This window comes from Neophocaena asiaeorientalis, unplaced genomic scaffold (assembly GCF_003031525.2).
Source record: "Neophocaena asiaeorientalis asiaeorientalis breed wild unplaced genomic scaffold, Neophocaena_asiaeorientalis_V1.1 scaffold388, whole genome shotgun sequence".
NCBI classification, from domain to species: domain Eukaryota; kingdom Metazoa; phylum Chordata; class Mammalia; order Artiodactyla; family Phocoenidae; genus Neophocaena; species Neophocaena asiaeorientalis.
In genome coordinates, this window is record NW_020172738.1 from 524651 (window position 1) to 542682 (window position 18032).

At 45.2% G+C, this 18032-nt stretch overlaps 1 protein-coding gene across 2 annotated transcripts in view; it reads right to left on the reverse strand.

Moving 5' to 3' along the window:
* Positions 1 to 9525: 9525 nt before the first annotated feature.
* Positions 9526 to 18032, reverse strand: part of EFHD1 (EF-hand domain family member D1) — a 38483-nt gene continuing 29976 nt past the window's right edge. For both annotated transcript variants that reach the window (XM_024740540.1, XM_024740541.1), the window contains exon 4: positions 9526 to 10833. In XM_024740540.1, coding sequence (XP_024596308.1) covers positions 10699 to 10833 — 135 coding nt within the window. In that variant the 3' untranslated portion in view covers positions 9526 to 10698. The remainder of the gene's footprint in view (positions 10834 to 18032) is intronic.

Genomic DNA, 18032 nt, shown 5'->3' on the forward strand with positions numbered 1-18032 from the left:
ACTGAGAATTCATTCTAGATTCTTGGAATGTGACAGCAGGGGAGGACTTCAGAGCTCCAGCTCCGTCTTAATGCATCCGGGACTATAATTCTTTGACCTAAAAATCTCTCAATTGGGGGTTGCCAAATGAAATACAGGCCACCAGCGATATCAGGGACATAACTTACACTAAAAGATTATTCATCGTTTTCCTGAAATTCAAATTTAACTGAGCGCCCTGTATTTTTTTTCTATATAAATTTATTTATTTATTTAACTATTTTTGGCTGCGTTTGGTCTTCGTTGCTGCGCGCGGGCTTTTCTGGTTGTGGCGAGCAGGGGCTACTCTTCGTTGCGGTGCATGGGCTTCTCACTGCGGGGGCTTCTCTTGTTGTGGAGCACAGGCTCTAGGCGCCTGGGCTTCAGTAGTTGTGGCACGTGTGCTCAGTAGTTGTGGCGCAAGGGCTTAGCTGCTCCGCGGCATGTGGGATCTGCCTGGACCAGGCCTCGAACCTGTGTCCCCTACATTGGCAGGCGGATTCTTTTTTTTTTTTTTGCGATATGCGGGCCTCTCACCGTTGTGGCCTCTCCCACTGCGGAGCACAGGCTTCGGACGCGCAGGCTCAGCGGCCACGGCTCACCGGCCCAGCTGCTCCGCGGCATGTGGGATCCTCCCGGACCGGGGCACGAACCCGCCTCCCCTGCATCGGCAGGCGGACTCTCAACCACTGCGCCACCAGGGAAGTCCCAGCAGGCGGATTCTTAACCACTGCACCACCAGGGAAGTCCGGGTACCCTGTATTTTTATTTGGTACATCTGGCAGCTCTACTCTTCTCAGGTCATCCCGTTCTTTCCTTGTGCCTCCAACCTCTCTCTTATTTATGGGATCCTTCCCATTATCTTTTAAAAATACTCAAATGTCTTTCATCTTAAAAGTTAATGTTAAAAACTCCAATTCCCCCTCCAACAACCTCCCTACCTCTCTGTTCCCTTTCAAAGCCAAACAGCACAAATGAGGTGTGTATAAGCACTTTCCTGATTCCCACACGGGGCAAGCAATCATCGACCATTCTAATGTGGCTTCTATACTGACCCATCCACCAATTGCTTGCTCTAAGGACACATCAACCTACAGGTAGATAACTGGAATTTTTCAGTCCTCATCTTGACTTAGTGTTTTCCCGTCTTCATTGTGATTGACCACTCCCTACTTTCAGAAATACGTTCTCCCTTGACCTTTATGCTGTCTCTTGCTGCTCAAAGTGATCAACAGACCAGCAGTATCAGCCTCACTTGGAAGCTTGTTATAAACACAGAATCTTGAACAGATCCTTCACAGTCCCATTCTGCTGAACTCTAGAATCACCCACATTGCTCCCCTCCCCTTCCTCTGTCCCCTTAATTTAATGCTCCGGATATGCCCATGTATGAAGGTCCTCAAATATGCTAATTTGTTTTAGCCTTTGCACATGCTGTTCCCTCTTGTCATGATGCCATTCCCAACACTTACGCCATTTCTCACCAACCTGCGTGACTCCCGCTCATCTTTAAAAGCCTAAATCATGTGTTATTGATGTGGCTTATCATGCCACATCTCTGATGCTATGCCACCTGTGCTGGTAATTTTATATATGTATAAAGTATACATATACAAAATTATATATATGGTATAATTTACCTATAGTAAATTTAGTATTTTTAGTATGCAGCTTTGCAACTTTTGACACATTTATACAGGTGTGTATAACCACTACTAAAATCAAGGTACAGAATAGTCCCATTGCCCACAAAAGTTCCCCCAATGATCCTTTGTAGTCAGCCCTAACACCTACTTCCAGCCCCTGAAAACATTGTTCTGTTTTCTCTCCTTATAATTTTGCTTCATGATGTCATATAGATAAAACCATAGAGCATATAGCCTTTTGAGACTGGCTGCTTTCACTTATCATACGTTTGAGATTCAGCCACACTGTTGCATGTTTCAGTACTTTCTTCTTTTTCATTGCTGAGTAGTATTTCCTTGTATGTATGCACTACATTTGTTCATCCATTCCCCAGCTGAGGAACATTTGGATTGTTTCCATTTGGGGAGATTATGAATAAAGCTGCTATGTTCACATGCTGGTATTTGTGTGAACAAAGGTTTTTATTTCACTTGGGTAAATACCTAGGAATGGAATGGATGGTTATGTGGCAAATGTTTGTTTAACTTTGTCAGAAAGTGCCAAACCGTTTTGCAGAGTGCCTTAGCCATAATTTTAGCCCTAAAGTATAAGCTTTCAGAGAGCAGGAAACAAATTTAAGGCATGATGATGATGGTGATGATAAAAGCTAACGGAATCCCGTGCTTTTAACCATTACACGTACTGCATTATTCAACTTTGCATCCTCAGCAGCTGGCATTGTCCAGGTACACAGTAGATACTCAAAACATACCTATAAAATCAAATAAATTCTTGATTACCTACTCCTCAGGAAGGGCGCTTTTCTTCTTTTATTCACTCTGACTCTCCTTTGTTTCATCAAATAGTAGTTGTAAAATTACAGCAGTAGACTCTGCCTGCCCTAGTCAGGGATAATAACAAAGTTTCAGCTTTATTGTAACATTGATAGAAGCAGAGAAGTTGAAAATAATAGATCATTAGGGGGAGGGAGGAGTAAGAGTTTAGCTCAAAATAAATTTAATTTGTAAGGAACACCGGTTGATCGACTGTGACAGATGTATTTTTCTAAAGAAAATACAACAACATCCATTCAACATCTGTTCAACATACTCCTATAGAACCTTGCCACTACCCTCTCTAGAGGTAGTCTAATTCCCCTCCCCTCAAGCCCTTATAACCAATAGACCGTGGTGGAGGTGAAATGAGATGACTCCAATGCTAGACCATAAAGACTATAGAGCTTGTTTGCTCACAGCCTCTTTGGAAGCAAGAGCTGATGTATGGTTAAGTCCAAATGCCCTGAGGGTGCCATCCTGCAAGGAAACCCGAACAACAAGGAGAGGCCCAAGTAACTGGCCCCATCAATAGCCCCAACTAAAGTCCCAGCATCCACAGTCATACACTTGAGTGAAAATTGCCACCAGATGATGCCAGCCCCAGCTGTCGAGCCACACCCAGGCATCCAAGCCCAAGACATCATGAAGCAGAGACAAGCATCCTCACTGTGCCTTGTCTGAATTCCTGATCCACCAAATCCATGAGTATAATAAAATAGTTGTTTTAAGCCACTAAATATTGGGATAATTTGTTATACAGCAATAGTGACCGGAACATCATCGTTATAGATTGAATTGTGTCCCCCCATAAGATATGCTGGCCTGCTAACCTCAGAATGTACCCCAGGATGTGACCTTATTTGTAGATAGGGTTTTGAGGTAGTTAAGCTAAAATGAAGTCATTAGGGTGGGCCAAAATTCAATATGACAGATGTCCTTATAAAAAGAGTATATTTATACACGGACGTGCATGCATAGAGAGAGAACTTCATGTGAAGATGAAGATAGGAAACCAGGTGATATTTCTACACCCCAAGGAACACCAAAGATTGCCAGCAAACCACCAGCGGCTGGGAGAGAGGCATAGAACAGATTCTTCCTCACAGCCCTCTGAAGGCACCAACCTGGCCAACGCCTTGATCTTGGGCTTCTATCATCCAGAACTGTGAGACAATGAATGTCTGTTAAGCCACCCCGTTGGCGGTACTTTGTTACAGCAGACCTAGAAAACTAATACAATCGTCCAAAAATTTAAAGCGGCAGTTTGAAATGAAGGAGATTAGAGGGGGTCAGAGCTAAAAATCTGAGAGTCACCCATAGAGAGGAGATTTTTGAAATCCTGGGGAATCACTGCAACTGCAGTGATTACCAGCAACTGCAGAGAGGAAAAGTATGGAGTTAAGGCAGGCTCTTGGGAAGAAAAGGTGTAGCTGGTGGACAGAGAGAAGTTACAGGTAGGACCGGGTAGAAGCAGGAACCAGTCTCAGAACAGAGGGAGGAAGAGATTGATTGGCAATGCCAAATCTGCAGTTATCAAGGAGTCTGGGGCTGGGGACCAGAGGTGTCTATGGAGCAGGGAGAACAGAAGATTAGGAAAGAGTAGGTAATGAAGAAGGGAGGACGCAGAAATTTGAAAGTGGATAAAAAAGGTGGATGGAGTCATCAGTGGAGAGGGCAGTACCGCTCAGATTGGTACCCAAAATAATAGTGTTGGGTACACAGCTGAAAAGCAAAGAGAAAACAAAAGGAAGAGAGTGTGGGAAGAGAGCGAGCCAGAGAGCACAGCAAACATCAAGGAAAACTGCTCAGATGATAACTATGGAAACAGATCCATTTTTGTGTTTGAAAACATTTTTATTATAAAAGTACTTGCATATTTTAAATTATTTTTTTTAATTTCCTACCTCCAGATGTATACCAAGAAAATTAAATCATAAAAACTATCTTGGAATACAGGTGAATGCCCCACGATGTGTCCCAAAATGTTATTCGTTTTCTCCTGAGTCTTGCATATTTAGGATTTCATACTTTCACTGTCCTAAAGAGTTTCCACATGCATGTTCAACTGCTCTTCTCACTTTCTTTCTGGTCAGAGAGTCCCCTCTCTTTTTTAGTAACTGTTATTAACAGTTGCAGTAGTAAAGCAGTGCATGTTTTTCTGTTTGTTTTATTTTTTTAACATCTTTATTGGAGTATAATTGCTTTACAGTGGTGAAGCAGTGCATGTTTACAGTTTGAAATTTTTTTAGAGTTCAAAAACATATAAAGGAAAAAATTTAAATCCCCCTCAGACCTACCCAGGATCCTTAGGTTCTCTCCCCTTTCAAGTAACCCACTGGTGACAGTTTCTTGTATGGCTTTCTCCAAAATGTTGTATAAATAACAAGCATGATGTACTTCTTAGTTCTCAGCACCACCAAGAGCTGAGGATACAAGCAGTTTGACCCAAAATCTACTTGGCCACTGACCTCACGCAGCTTAGTTGACATGCGCAGAGACATGGCTTTATATCTCTCATGTAAAACAAAACAAAACACCTGAGCAGTACTGTGCATGCTGCTCTGCTCCTGGCCTTTTTCCAAGCATACGTCATGGGGCCCTCCACATCCTTTTCATTGGCTGCCTAGCAGTGATTATTTACATGGATGTATCATAATGCACTTAACTGACCCCCTGCTGATAGACATCCTGGTTGTTTCCATTATTTTTGCTAAAACAAACAATGCAATAACAAGTATCCCTTTAAATATACCCTTGTTCATGTTTCTATTTACCTATAGGATAAGTTCCCAGAGGTAAAAATCCCTGGGTCAAAGCTCATGCGTATCTCTGCAGCAGACATCTGCCATTCTTTCACAACTGTTCTGCATCTGAAGTATGTTCCCATGTTTGGGGGAAATAAGCATCTTGGTGGGAGACAGAGCTCACCTCCCCTTACAGAAGACAAATGGTCCAGATCCTAACCCTTCCCATCTCCAACACGTGGGCGTGTGACTGGGCTCAGCCTCAGACTCTGAATCTGGAGTAAGCACCTGAAGAAGCAGGACACCCCAAAGTTCTTATCAGCCAGGGCAGGGGCACCAGGCCTGGCTTGTTCCCATGGCGTGCTTTCGGCTGTAGTGCCCAGCCACCTGGCCTCCTGCCTGTTTTCTTAGCCTGGTCCCCCAACCCCGCTCGTGATTCTGCGAGTTCCTCCTTGTCTTTTCAATCAATTCTCCTTCTGCTGAAATCAGTCCGCTTAGATCCTGTTACTTGTAATTAAGAACCCTGACTGATTCTGTAGTAGCCAGCCTCCACGATGGCTCCCAATAATTCTGACCAGCCGGGCTGACCTGTGTAACCACTAGGATATTATGGAAATGAAGGAACGTGCTTTATTTATTTATTTATTTATTTTGGCTGCACAGGCTCTTTGTCACGGCGTGCGGACTTCTCTAGCTGCAGTATGTAGGATCTTAGTTCCCCGACCAGGGATCGAACCCAGGCCCCCTGCATTGGGAGTGCAGAGTCTTAACCAATGGACCACCAGGGACGTCCCAATAGACCGTGATTTCTGAAACTTGGTCTTAAAAGACATTGCAGCTTACCCCTTTCTTGTATCACTTACTTTGAGGGAAACCAACTGCTACGCTGTGAGGACACTCTAGCAGTCCAGTGGAGAGGTCCACGTGGCAAGTAACCGAGGCTTCTGGCCAACAGGCAACACCAACTTGTGAACCACATGAGTGGTGGATGAAATCTTCCAGCCCCAGTCAAGCTTTTAGATGGCAGCGGCCCCAATTGGCGTTTTGACTTCTCATGAGAGACCCTGAGCTAGAACCCAGCGAAACCACTTCTGAATTCCTGACCCACAGAAACTGTGTGAGATAATAAATGTTAATTATTGTTTTAAGCCACTAAGTTATGAGATGATTTGTTAAAGCAGAAAGAAATGACTAACACAAATACAATTTAAAATTTTAACAGTCTACCAGATTGCCCTTCCAAAGGACAACAGCAATGTACACTCCCACCAATACCACGTGGTAGAGTGCCAAAAGCGACTGGTTTTGGAAAGGAGAGGAAGGGAGCAGGGAAACTGACCCCCGATAAGGTCCCATCTTCAGTGCCTCCCTAAGTTGTAGAATTGTAAGTTGGCCCCCTAGAACCAGTTGGCCTCCCCCGCAACCAGTGAGGCTGGTGGGTAGGGATGTGGCCAGAATCTGGCCTGGTGTACAAGCAGGGTCATCGAGGAGAAATCTGAGCAGGGACAAGGCCACAGGTGTCAGGTCACATGATCAGGCCAGGAGGGCTCAGCAAGTGTCAGCTGCAGGGGCGTGGCAGGTGAACAGGCAGATTGGCAGAAATCTCTCCAGGCTGGTTGGGAAAGGAGACTCAAAAAAACAGAGGAGCTAGGTGAGTGGGCATCTGGGCTTGGGGCTAAGGCAGCAGCCAGGACTGAGCGTTTCTGGGCCACCCTGGCCTGGAGTCCCTCGCATGTGACTTTAAAGACCCAGGGCTCAGAAGGAGACAGAATTGTAGCAGTGCAAGGTAGAAGACAGAGAGGAGACCCGTACGTCCTGGGCACTAAATATATGCCAGGGATGGAATCTGCCAGGTAGACAATCACCTCTTTACAGAAGAGGAAACGGAGGCTCAGTGAGGCTATGTTACTAGCCTAGTATCTGATTGCAAGTCCTATTACATCACACAGTCTCCAGGGCAGAGACACAACTGATTTGTCTGTTGGTGTTCCCTATTTCTCAGTCAAAGGGGGGCCTTTGGGGAGCAGACTCATCACCTCTCCAGTGAGACAGATGTCCACACAATCTCTGCTGTCCTCACTTTCAGAGCTGTCCTCTCAGGCTAGGCTCCCATGTCAGGTGCTTAGAAGGTCCCTGAGTCAGTGGCAGTGATCTTCCCTTGCCCATCTCTGTCTGCTCCAACACACTTGGTACATCCTTGTGAAACAAGCATGCACGTGCGGTGCGAGTTCGTCACATGCGAGGTAGCGTACTAGGCCTACAGCAGTAAGGCAGTTTCTGTCCTTCAGAGAGTCCATAGTCCAAAGAAGGGGGAAGAGAAGAAAAGAGAAGGATACTGCATAATGTCATAAGGATTACAATAGAGAAAAACTCAGGGTGAAATGGGAACCCTGAGAAGGGGCACCTAGGCTGCAAGCATTAAGAAAGCTTCCTGAGGATAATCTCTTAGCTGAGTCGCAAACAATGAGAAATAGTTTGCCAGTGGAAGGGAGGGAGTGCCAGGCACAGGGAACAGCATGTGCAAAAGTCTGGAGGAGTGGCACTTTCTAGGAACTGCTAGGTATTGCATATTCCGGGAGTGTACCATTTGGAAGGGAGGGGGAAGGGCAAGAGATGAAGCAGCAGGCCGTGAGCAGGGCCCAGATCCTGAAGGTGGGGAACCAAAAACTGAAGGAGAGATGTTAGGAATGGTCCGCAGTTTATTAAGGTTATTCTAACGGCACTTTGGACAGTCAGGGCCAAATGATGGCAGGGAAACCAGTTCGGAGGCCACTGTAGAGACCCAGGAAAGAACCAATGAAGGCCATGGCCATGGAGATGGAGGATGGCAACTGTGGGTAAGAAGCATGAAGGGAACACGGTCTATAGGACTTCATGACCAAGAGGGGGCAAAGAAGTGCTGCCTCTGGTCTTTGTAGTTCCATAACCCAGTATTTGTCTGTTTTTTTCCCTTAAGTTCTTTTGTGTTACATTTTCTACCATTTGCAATCAAGAGGTTTTAGCTCTTACATGGCTCTAGTTGTCCACAGAGGGAAATGGACATTTGAAGTAATTATACTGCTGTCTCCATTCCTTCCTTCCTTCTTTTTTCTTTTCTTTTTTTTTTTTAATTAATAGATTTTATTTTTTGGAGCAGTTTTAGGTTATAGAAAAACTCAGCAGAAAGTTCAGAGTTTCATATACGCCTCTCCTCCCTCCCCCTCCAGTTTCGCCTATTATTAATATCTTGCATTAATGTGGTACTTTTCTTACATATTGACACATTATTATTAACTGAAGTCCATAGTACCATTAGGGTCCACTCTTTGTGTTATACATTCTATATGGATTTTGACAAATGTATAATGACCATTATAGCATCATACAGAATGTTTCACTGCTCTAAAAATCCCCTATTCATCCCTCCCTCCCTGCCCTAACCCCTGATAACCCTAATCTTTTCACTCCCTTCACAGTTTTGCCTTTTCGAGAATTTCATATAGTTGGAATCATATACAACGCAACCTTTCCAGATTGGCTTCTTTCACTTAGCGATATGCACTTAAGTTTCCTCCATGTCATTTTGTGACTTGATAGCTCATTTCTTTTCAACAGTGAATAATATTTCTTTTCATCACTGAATTAATATTCCACTGTATGGATCGACCACAGTTTGTTTATCCATTCACCTGTTGAAGAATACCTTGGTTGCTTCTAAGTTTTGAACTATGAATAAAGCTGCTATCAACATTCGTGTGCAGGTTTTTGTGCGGACAAAGTATCTCAGCTCATTTGGATAAATACCAAGAAGCACGATTGCTGGATTATATGGCAAGAGCCTCTCCATGCCTTTTTCATATCCACTTCCTCTGGTGGGGAGGTTGGGGTGACCCTACATGGAAGAAGGATGCCTGAGAATTGTGGGTCTTGGGTTTGTGCAGAAACAGAAATTATTCTCCCTGGGGAGCTAAGGGTGTTCTTTTAGGCCAGGGGTCTTTACCTAGGTCCCCTAAATACCCTGGAATTATACATGGGAGGGAAGGGTCATTGGTCCTCATCAGAGTTTCAAGGGATCCAGGAAGCAAGAGAAATTAAGCTGCAGATTTTACCTGCAGCTGAAAGAATCCTCAGTGACGGGAAGGGGAAGAGTAGCTGACAGGCAACCTCAGTACTCAGAGTGCCCCGGAGTGAAAGCCAAACCTCTAAGCACCACTTCTAACTCTACTTCGGGGACTTGGTGTGAAACAGGAGCCTAGGCTGGATGTGGCCCCCACAGAAAACACCCTTCTCTCCCCTCCAATTCACAGAAGACTAGAAGCACATTGATGTGATGGCAAAGTCCATTTGCACTGTTTATTTAAAAAGAACAGCCGTGAGGTAAAAATGCAGATGTTTTCTTTTTTGTAGAGACAGCAGGTAAAAAAGAGAAGAAATAAATATGATGTTAGAAATTCTTTTATAAAATACAAAAACCCCCTGATATTTGTGAGCAATCCCAAGAGCTCATAACATATAAAAAATTATGCTGAAGAACAGCTTCACCTCAGCACCTTAGAGCAGAGGTTGGAAACCAGCTAGATGGTGAGGATGGTCATGACTTTTGGGATTTGGAAAGGCTCAGGATTTGTCACTTGGGAATGTCAGGGGTCTACTGTAATATAATTTGCATAAAGTCAGGGTTAACAGGAATTCTTCTACTCATTAATATTACTTATAATCATTCTTTCATTCTTACAGTTAAGTAGCACAGTATTTAGGGGTAGGGAAAAAAAGGCTGAAGTGGGAAGCGTAATGAAAAGGATAGATATAGGGGGGATGCTAAGAGGACAGGAGAAAGGTGATGGGAAGGAACAGAATCTCCTATCCTTTCACTATTTTGTGTCATCTCAGCAGCATGCCGTGCCCCCTATTGGAGAGGGGTTAGGGAGTGGTCCAGCCTGGCCTGCCTTAAACCTCGCCATCATCAGAGGACAGGAGATGCAAAAGCGCCCGGCAGGATCAGGCTAAGAATGAGAACAGGGAAGTTGGATGAGAAACAAAGGAGAGAGGGGCATGACGGGAAGAGGCACAGAAAAAGGATTACCCAAGAAAATGGGCAACATTAGCATCATAGGCCTCCAGGGACTATCTCCTCTGAGGACCACCAAAGAAAGAAGTATCTGTACAAATTAACACAGCAGACCACTCTGTGGAGTGGGAAAGAGACAAGGAAAAAGTAAAGGTTGCCAAGTAGAGGCACATTCCGGCTACAGAGAAGGGCAGAGGAAGGCAAGCAGGAGAGGGACTTGTGGGGGGCAGCTGGAACCTCTGGGAGGGGCTCCCAAATGGGGATGAGAGCCGCCCCCTGCCACCCCTATGAGGTTAAGGAGTTTGCGCTGGGTGGTGGTTGTGAAGGCTTGTTGGGGCAAAGGGTCAGCTGGGGTGAGGATGCCCGGCCAGGTCTCCCCGGGGCATCTGTGAGGCACAGCTGTGGCCAGAGGTCAAGGTCAGCCCAACTATGTACTGAAAGCGGCCTTGAGTTCCCGGAAGGCTGCCTGGCGGAGCCTCCTCTTCTCTTCCGCCTGCTTCCGTTCATCTTGCTCTGCTTTTATCTCCGCTTCAAACTTACTGGCAGAGTTCAAGGCTTGGACCTGCAGAGAAACAGCGAGGACAGACCAACAGAGTGAGAGAGGAAAGAGAAACCTGCAGAGGGAGCAGCCCATCAGACAGAATTCGCTTGTCTCCAGCCACGTGACCTGGGATCCTGGTCCTGTTGGGGGCCTGACCCCCGCCCAACACTCCCTCCCCTTGGTCTTCCAGTGTTTGCTTTCTAACAGCGAGGACACCGTCACTTTATTTGCTGCTGTGTTACACATGCCCCTTCCTATCTGCTGGGGTTGGCTTTTCCACCTCAGCTTCTTTTTCAGGATACCCCTAACATCCACGCCTATTGCCCACTTCTACTTTCCACCTTTAATTTCACAATAATATTCTTTAGTTCTAGGGGAAAACAAAAACCAAATGAGCTTCCTGCAGGCATCTCGAATAGGATTGCATCAATCTGCCTGCGGCAAAGGGATATCTTTATAATGTACAGTTTTCCCTGAATGACTCAGTTTTCATTCAGTACTGGTTGTTTTGGGTTTTTTTAATGTTACCAACTAAAATTTTCAGCTTTCTCTGAATCAATCCTTCTAAATTTACTTCCAAATACTGAATGTTTTTGTTGGCGTTGTGAATGGGATATGAATCCATCTTCAATAATACAGTATCAGATAAATCCATCTTTATCCTCTATTCTAGGACTGATTCTTTTTTTTTTTCCCCTCTCTGTGTGTCTCATCAATTTGGTAGAATTTGCAAACATGTTGGGCATGTACATTATTTTTAATAAAGACTGCTAAACTGCTCTCCAAACAGCTGTTCCAGTTTGCACCCCACCATCACGGAATGCAAGCGCTCATTTCCCAACCTTACCAACGCTTATCATTAACCTTTTTCCTGTTTGCCAATCTGATAGGCAAAAAAATTGGCACCTTCTTTTATTTCCTCTTTGGTGAATTACCCATTTGTATGCTCTGCCCGTTTTTCTATTCAGTTGTGTGTTTTTTTCCTTTAATTTGCAATTCTTTACATAATTTAGGTTTAGTCCCCCATTATATATTTTTCTTCAGTTACTTTCCTCTAGTCTTTTGTTTGTCTTTTAACTTCAAGGTATCTCGGGTCATACAAATATTTAAATTTTGATGTCATCAAAAATTTCAACAGAGACTGCTCTTCCTTGACTCTGGCGAGAAGTCCACGTTGGAGTTTACTATCTACCCAGCCTCCCCAAGCATCCATAGAACCCTACAACCAGGGTTCACACTCCCATTCTCTAGTGTGTTGGCCTTGCCCTAGTTTACTTTCTAACCCGAAAAGGATGCCTGACCAATCTTTGCAACACACCTGTCACAGTACCTCCAACTCCCAGGACCTGCACTTCTTTTTTTTAGGACCTGAACTTCTGCCTGACACACTTCACCTCTCCCCTCCCAGTCTGCCAAGTGCTGCCCTTGGACCAAGGACTTTGTTCCTGCTTGCAGGCTGAGAACGTGTTTTTCTTAGAAGTCTCACAAGGACGGTGTCTGGACCCACTGGGAGGTGAGGATTTGCAGTTTGGGCTGGGCCTTCAGTAAAGCCCTCCTCCTCCCACCACTTTCCCCACAGCGGTCATCCGAAGATCAGCCACAGCCTTTAAGGATCCTGCCACTCTCAGCAGCCCACCTCCTCCCTCATTTAGAAAACACAGACGAACGCAGTCCGTCCACTCTGGACTCCTCTCCCACCCATTTTATCCTTCCCCCTTTCCCTGTGCTTCTGGAAGTGAGACCCTGGGCGCTTCATTGAACATCTCTAGGCTCAGAGGTGTACTGGCTGGTGCCTGCTTGCAAGCCAGTTGTTTGATTTTCAGGAATTTTATGAACTGGTTGTTAAATATAGCCATTGTTAGGGACTTCCCCGGTGGTCCAGTGGTTAAGACTTTGGCTTCCAATGCAGTGGGTGCGGGTTTGATCCCTGGATGGGGAGCTAAGATCCCACATGCCTCACAGCCAAAACATAACAAACAGAAGAAATATTGTAACAAATTCAGTAAAGACTTTAAAAATTGTCCATATCAAAAAAATCTTAAGGGACTTCCCTGGTGGCACAGTGGTTAAGAATCCGCCTGCCAATGCAGGGGTGGCACGGGTTTGAACCCTGGTCTGGGAAGATCCCACATGCTGTGAAGCAACTGAGCCCATGCACCACAATTACTGAGCCTGCACTCTGGAGCCCGTGAGCCACAACTACTGAGCCCGTGTGCCACAACTACTGAAGCCCGCGTGCCTAGAGCCCGTGCTCCGCAACAAGAGAAGCCACCGCAGTGAGAACCCCGCGCACCGCAACCAAGAGTAGCCCCGGCTCACCGCAATGAGAGAAAGCCCGCGCACAGCAATGAAAGACCCAACGCAGCCAAAAAAAAAAGTTTACAACAAAAAAATCTTAAAAAATATAGCCGCTAAAAAAAAAATATATAGCTGCTGTTAAAAATTAGATTTATATACTTTCACAATTAAATGAATTATATTACAAACAAAAGTAATACATACTTAAAAGTCATCACTTCCTGATTATTTTACTACATTTTACTATTATTTGCGTTCTTGAGGTTACCTATGTCTGTTATACCTCTAAGGTGGAAATCCTATATGATGACATGCTACCTTGAATCTTCCCAACTCTGCGTTCGACAGCATCCTGTTGGTAGCTTGAAAGCAACCCCAGTGGGAGTATTTACATCTTGGAACAACTATGCTACAAACAAGCGTTTTGATTATTGTTTCATTGACTGTCTAGACAATCTTTTCTTAAGAAAGTGATGGAAAAATGTTAAAAATGTTTTTAAGTTTAAACTTAAACATGTGTAGTGTTTGTAGCCTTTACATTGTGAATAGCTCCAAGATGGAGAGAATGTTCTTCCAATATTTGAAAACTATTATCAAATTCAGCGAAGATGTTGCTCACGTCATTGATGACTGAATGAAGTTCTGATATATGTCTTTTCACTTTTTTCTTAGAAATTAATTTTAAACAAAATACCAACCAACATTCATGTTGGAATTACATTTTTTTTTTTTTGGCTGCACCACACAGCATGTGGGATGTGTTAGTTCCCCAACCAGGGATCGAGCCTGTTTTCCCTGCATTGGAAGCACAGAGTCTTAACCACTGGACTGCCAGTGAAGTCCCCGGAACTACATTCTTTTGTCAGTTGCAATCATAGGCTGCCTACAGATGCAAGGGTCCAGCGAAGGGGGATTCCTGCTCTGTCCAGTGGTTAGGACTCCTCCGCACTTCCACTGCAGGGGGCACAGGTTAGATCCCTTATCGGGGAACTAGCCCCCGCTCGCCGCAACTAGAGAGAGCAGCGCACAGCAACGAAGAACCAAAGCAGCCAAAAATAAATAAAATAAATAAATTTATTTTTTAAAAAAGAATCAATAGGCTATACGGAATCTACAATTAAAATAGTCTATATTTTATTATTTGCAAATTGTGTGCTGCATATCTTTTATATCTGCAAAATATATTTATAATAAACTTGGGCATATATATATACAGTTTGTCCAGACAGCCATTTGCTTAACATTTATCAACAAACCACTGTCTAAGCTTCAATTTCCTCATCTGCAAAGTGGGTCAGTAACACCTACCTCCAGGGTGATTGTGTGAGCATTAGATAAAACATGAATCTGAAGCGCTCAGCAGAGGGTCTGGCCAATCATCATCAGCACTCACGCGTTTGTCAGTCACCCCACCTGCCCATTCCTGGCCAGGTCAGAGGAGGGTTGGGGGCCCTTTGCAATTACTTTACTTGGGCTCCTTCTTCTCCACATTAAAAGTCTGCCTCATCTCTTGATTCCGTGATCCCCAAGTCCTTGTCCCATCAATCACCCCTTCCTTTTTTTATCTTCATGTTTTCTTCTCCCTGGATCACTTCCCTGTGACATAAAAACACACCAACATCTATCTTCCCTAGGCTTTAAAAAGAAACCCCAAAACTCAGAAGTTCTTTCCTGATCCTAAGCTACCATCCGCACGTTGTCCAGGCCCCTCTGCCAACCTTCTAGACAGAAAAGCAGCCATCAGGGCTCTTTCCCTCCAGTTCCCACCCACCTCTTACCCTGCTACAATCTGCCCTCCACAGTGAACCTCATCTCTCAAAAATCTCCACTGACCCATTTGCTGGACCCAAGACCTCTGCTCTGGCCTCATCTGATTCAATCTCTTCTTGAAACTGCTCCTGGCCTCCAAAATTGCATTTTCTCCAGGGTTTCCTTGTATCTCTGGTTACTTCCTTTCCCACAGTCCAGTCACCATTACGTTCTGCCCTTGGTCAATTCCCTCTAGTTCTCGGGTTTCAGCTTGTATCTTGCGAAGATAGATAGCTCCCGTGGTCTGTGTGGCTGAGTGTCCATGAAACATCCATTTCCTCCTTCTTTCTTTCTATGAGATGCTCCCCTGGCACATGGCCCAAGGGTCTAGGGCCCCTGGGCTCGAGGAGCAAATCCAATCAGGGTAGATACTCCAGCCCTTGCCAGCGGTTTGTTCAGGTGTGGACAAGTGTGGAAGAGATTATTCCATGACTCTCAGTATCTAGTATGCTCATCTTCCTTAGTAGCAGAATTACAACTGGGCACATGGATCCCCAGAAAAAAAAAAAAAAGGCATTTTGTAGCCTCCCATTTAGCTGGGTGTGGCCAAATTCTGTCCAACAGAACCTGAGCAGAAACTATTAGCAAACAAAAGGCACAAGGTCTTTCTTTTTTACTGTGTTTGCAGACAATCAATAAGTATATGCCAGGTAGTGAGAAATACTAGAAAGAAAAATACCCAAATCTAAAGAGGCTTGGGTAGGAGGGGCGCTAAAACAACCAACAGGGTACCCTTCCGACGAAGGGGCAGATCTTCCCTTGCCTGAAGTCACCTTGGACCTAGTAAAACCCAGCTTATGACTTTTCCTCCATAAACCATTCACATTCACGGGCATGGGTCCTGTCTTGATTTTTTTAAACATCAACCCCCGGCCACACAACTCCAATAACCTCGTGACATTATAATTTCCACCTCCAATCAAGTGGTCATAAATACTGAGAGTTCTAGGGAGTTGGGGATTCATCCTTACCTCCTCCCCAGCCCCTTTGTCATGCTCTTCATCGGACCTGCAATTCTTCTCCAGCCATCTACGGAGGCCTCCCTGAGTCCAGCCTCCCCCGGGGCAAGTCTGTCCCCATCGTGCCCACCGCTGATCACATCAAGGCCCTGCCCTCCAAGCCTGGCTATGCACTGGATCCACCTGCAGAGCCCAGGTAGAGTTGGGTGAGGTCTGGGAAGCTGGTTGGCAGATAATTCTGGTGATCGGCGGTCTGGGGAAGGCCTGGCCCTCAGGGGAGCCCAGAGCCTCCTGTCCAACTGCATCCAGTATGGACAGAGGCCAGCCTCCAGACACTCCCCCCCCCACCCCCGCGCCATGCCTTGGAGCCTTTGCTCTTGCTGTTTCCACGCCAGGAACGCCTTCCCTTCCCTGATTACAAGGCGAATCCCCATTCATCTCTGAACATCTGTGCAAATGTCAGCTCCTTTATGGCCTTCTCCCAAACCTGGGCAATAATTCCTTCCATTCGTCATTCATGCAAACGTTTCCTGAGAGCCATTATTAGTCAGGCACTATAATTACAAACATAACACACCTGCCTTTGAATCTGTGGGTGAGGAGGCAGACGTATAAACACAAAAAATTCTATTGTTATTCTTTTCATCTTTTCTCCTTACAAAACCTTACAAAATTATAGAAACTAAGTTCCTCTGACATCACTATTACTAATACTTTAGTATATAATTATCCAGGTTGTACTTAACTGTTTAATGAAATTGGGTTTCAAATATACTGTTTTGCCTAATTCATTCGGGACATCTGTCCACACATGAATGCAGCTGCAACTCATTCTTTGAGAGCTGCAGGGGGTACAAATGTGTGGGTGTACCACAGTGGACTCAACTACCCGGTAGTGGAAGTTTTGGTTGTTTCCAATTTTCCTCTGTTATAACAATACTGTATGAAAATCCTTGTCTATACATCTAGGCACATTTTCATGAGTATCTCTGAAGGATAAAATCCTCGAGGCAGATTTCCAGAGGTGAAGGATATGAAATGTTAACAGCCGGCCCCAAGCTGCTCTCCAAAAAGTTGGGTCAATTTATACTCTTACCAAGAGCGTCCAAGAATGCCTTGAACAGATAAATTATAATACTGCTTCCATTCATAATAGAGGCACCCGGAAGAGCATGGACAGTCTCAGCCCCGAGAGTCAGGAAAAGCCGCCAAGAAGAGGCAGCTCTTTAAGGTGGGTTTGATAGAAAGAGTAGAGTTCTCATGGAAGAAGCATTTGGGTGGGACATGCCAGGCAGAGGAAAGAGCAGGTATCGGCCCCGTTGTGAAAAGACGTGGCAGTACTTGAAGAACTGTGCATAGGGGTGAAGAAGGGTGGAGCTGGGATCACAGCCAGGTTATAAAAGGTTGGGAATGCCCAGATAAGACATTCCCAGACACTCCATACAGACTTGAGCGCTCGGCATATCGAGCTACAGCAGCGTGCTGAAAACAGAGTCCTGTTAACTTTGGGTTTCAATCCCAGGCCCCTGCCCAAGGCATCTCGGGAGATCTGCAAGTGGTGATTCAGTCAATGAATAGAGAGGACTCTTCCCACCATCCCTCCTCTCTACTCATCATTATCAATGTGAGTTTCTCCAGAGCTTGATTTGGTGCCTGGCATTTCTGGAACTGAGTTGAACCAATGTTAAGTCATGAAGGAAGGGCCAAACCACTTTCAAGATTGGATATACGATGCTGGTGTTGAAGGTGCAGTGAGTGGTCCGCCTGTCCCTGAAACTGCCAGGTGACAGCAGTAGGGGATTCAGGCATAAGGAGGCCACCACAATTCACAGTTTACATACTGGCAGAAAGATGATGGACTCTTGTCTCCAAGGCAACGTCACAGAGAAGTGAAGAGAGAGTGCTGCTTAGGGGCCTGAGCAGGCTGGGCTGTATCACCAAGGACACTTTGTCTCTGGGCAAACTCCTGGAATAAGCCAAAACTCCACAAGAGGCTGGCTGTCTCCCGCCTGGAGTGGAAGGGCGTCCCAACAGCTCATATCACATACAGAGTGCTCTCGGTGAGCCAGGAGCTTGCTAAACGCTTCATACACATGAATGCATTTAATCCTCATGGCAATCCCATTATCAACCCCATTATACAGATGAGGAAAC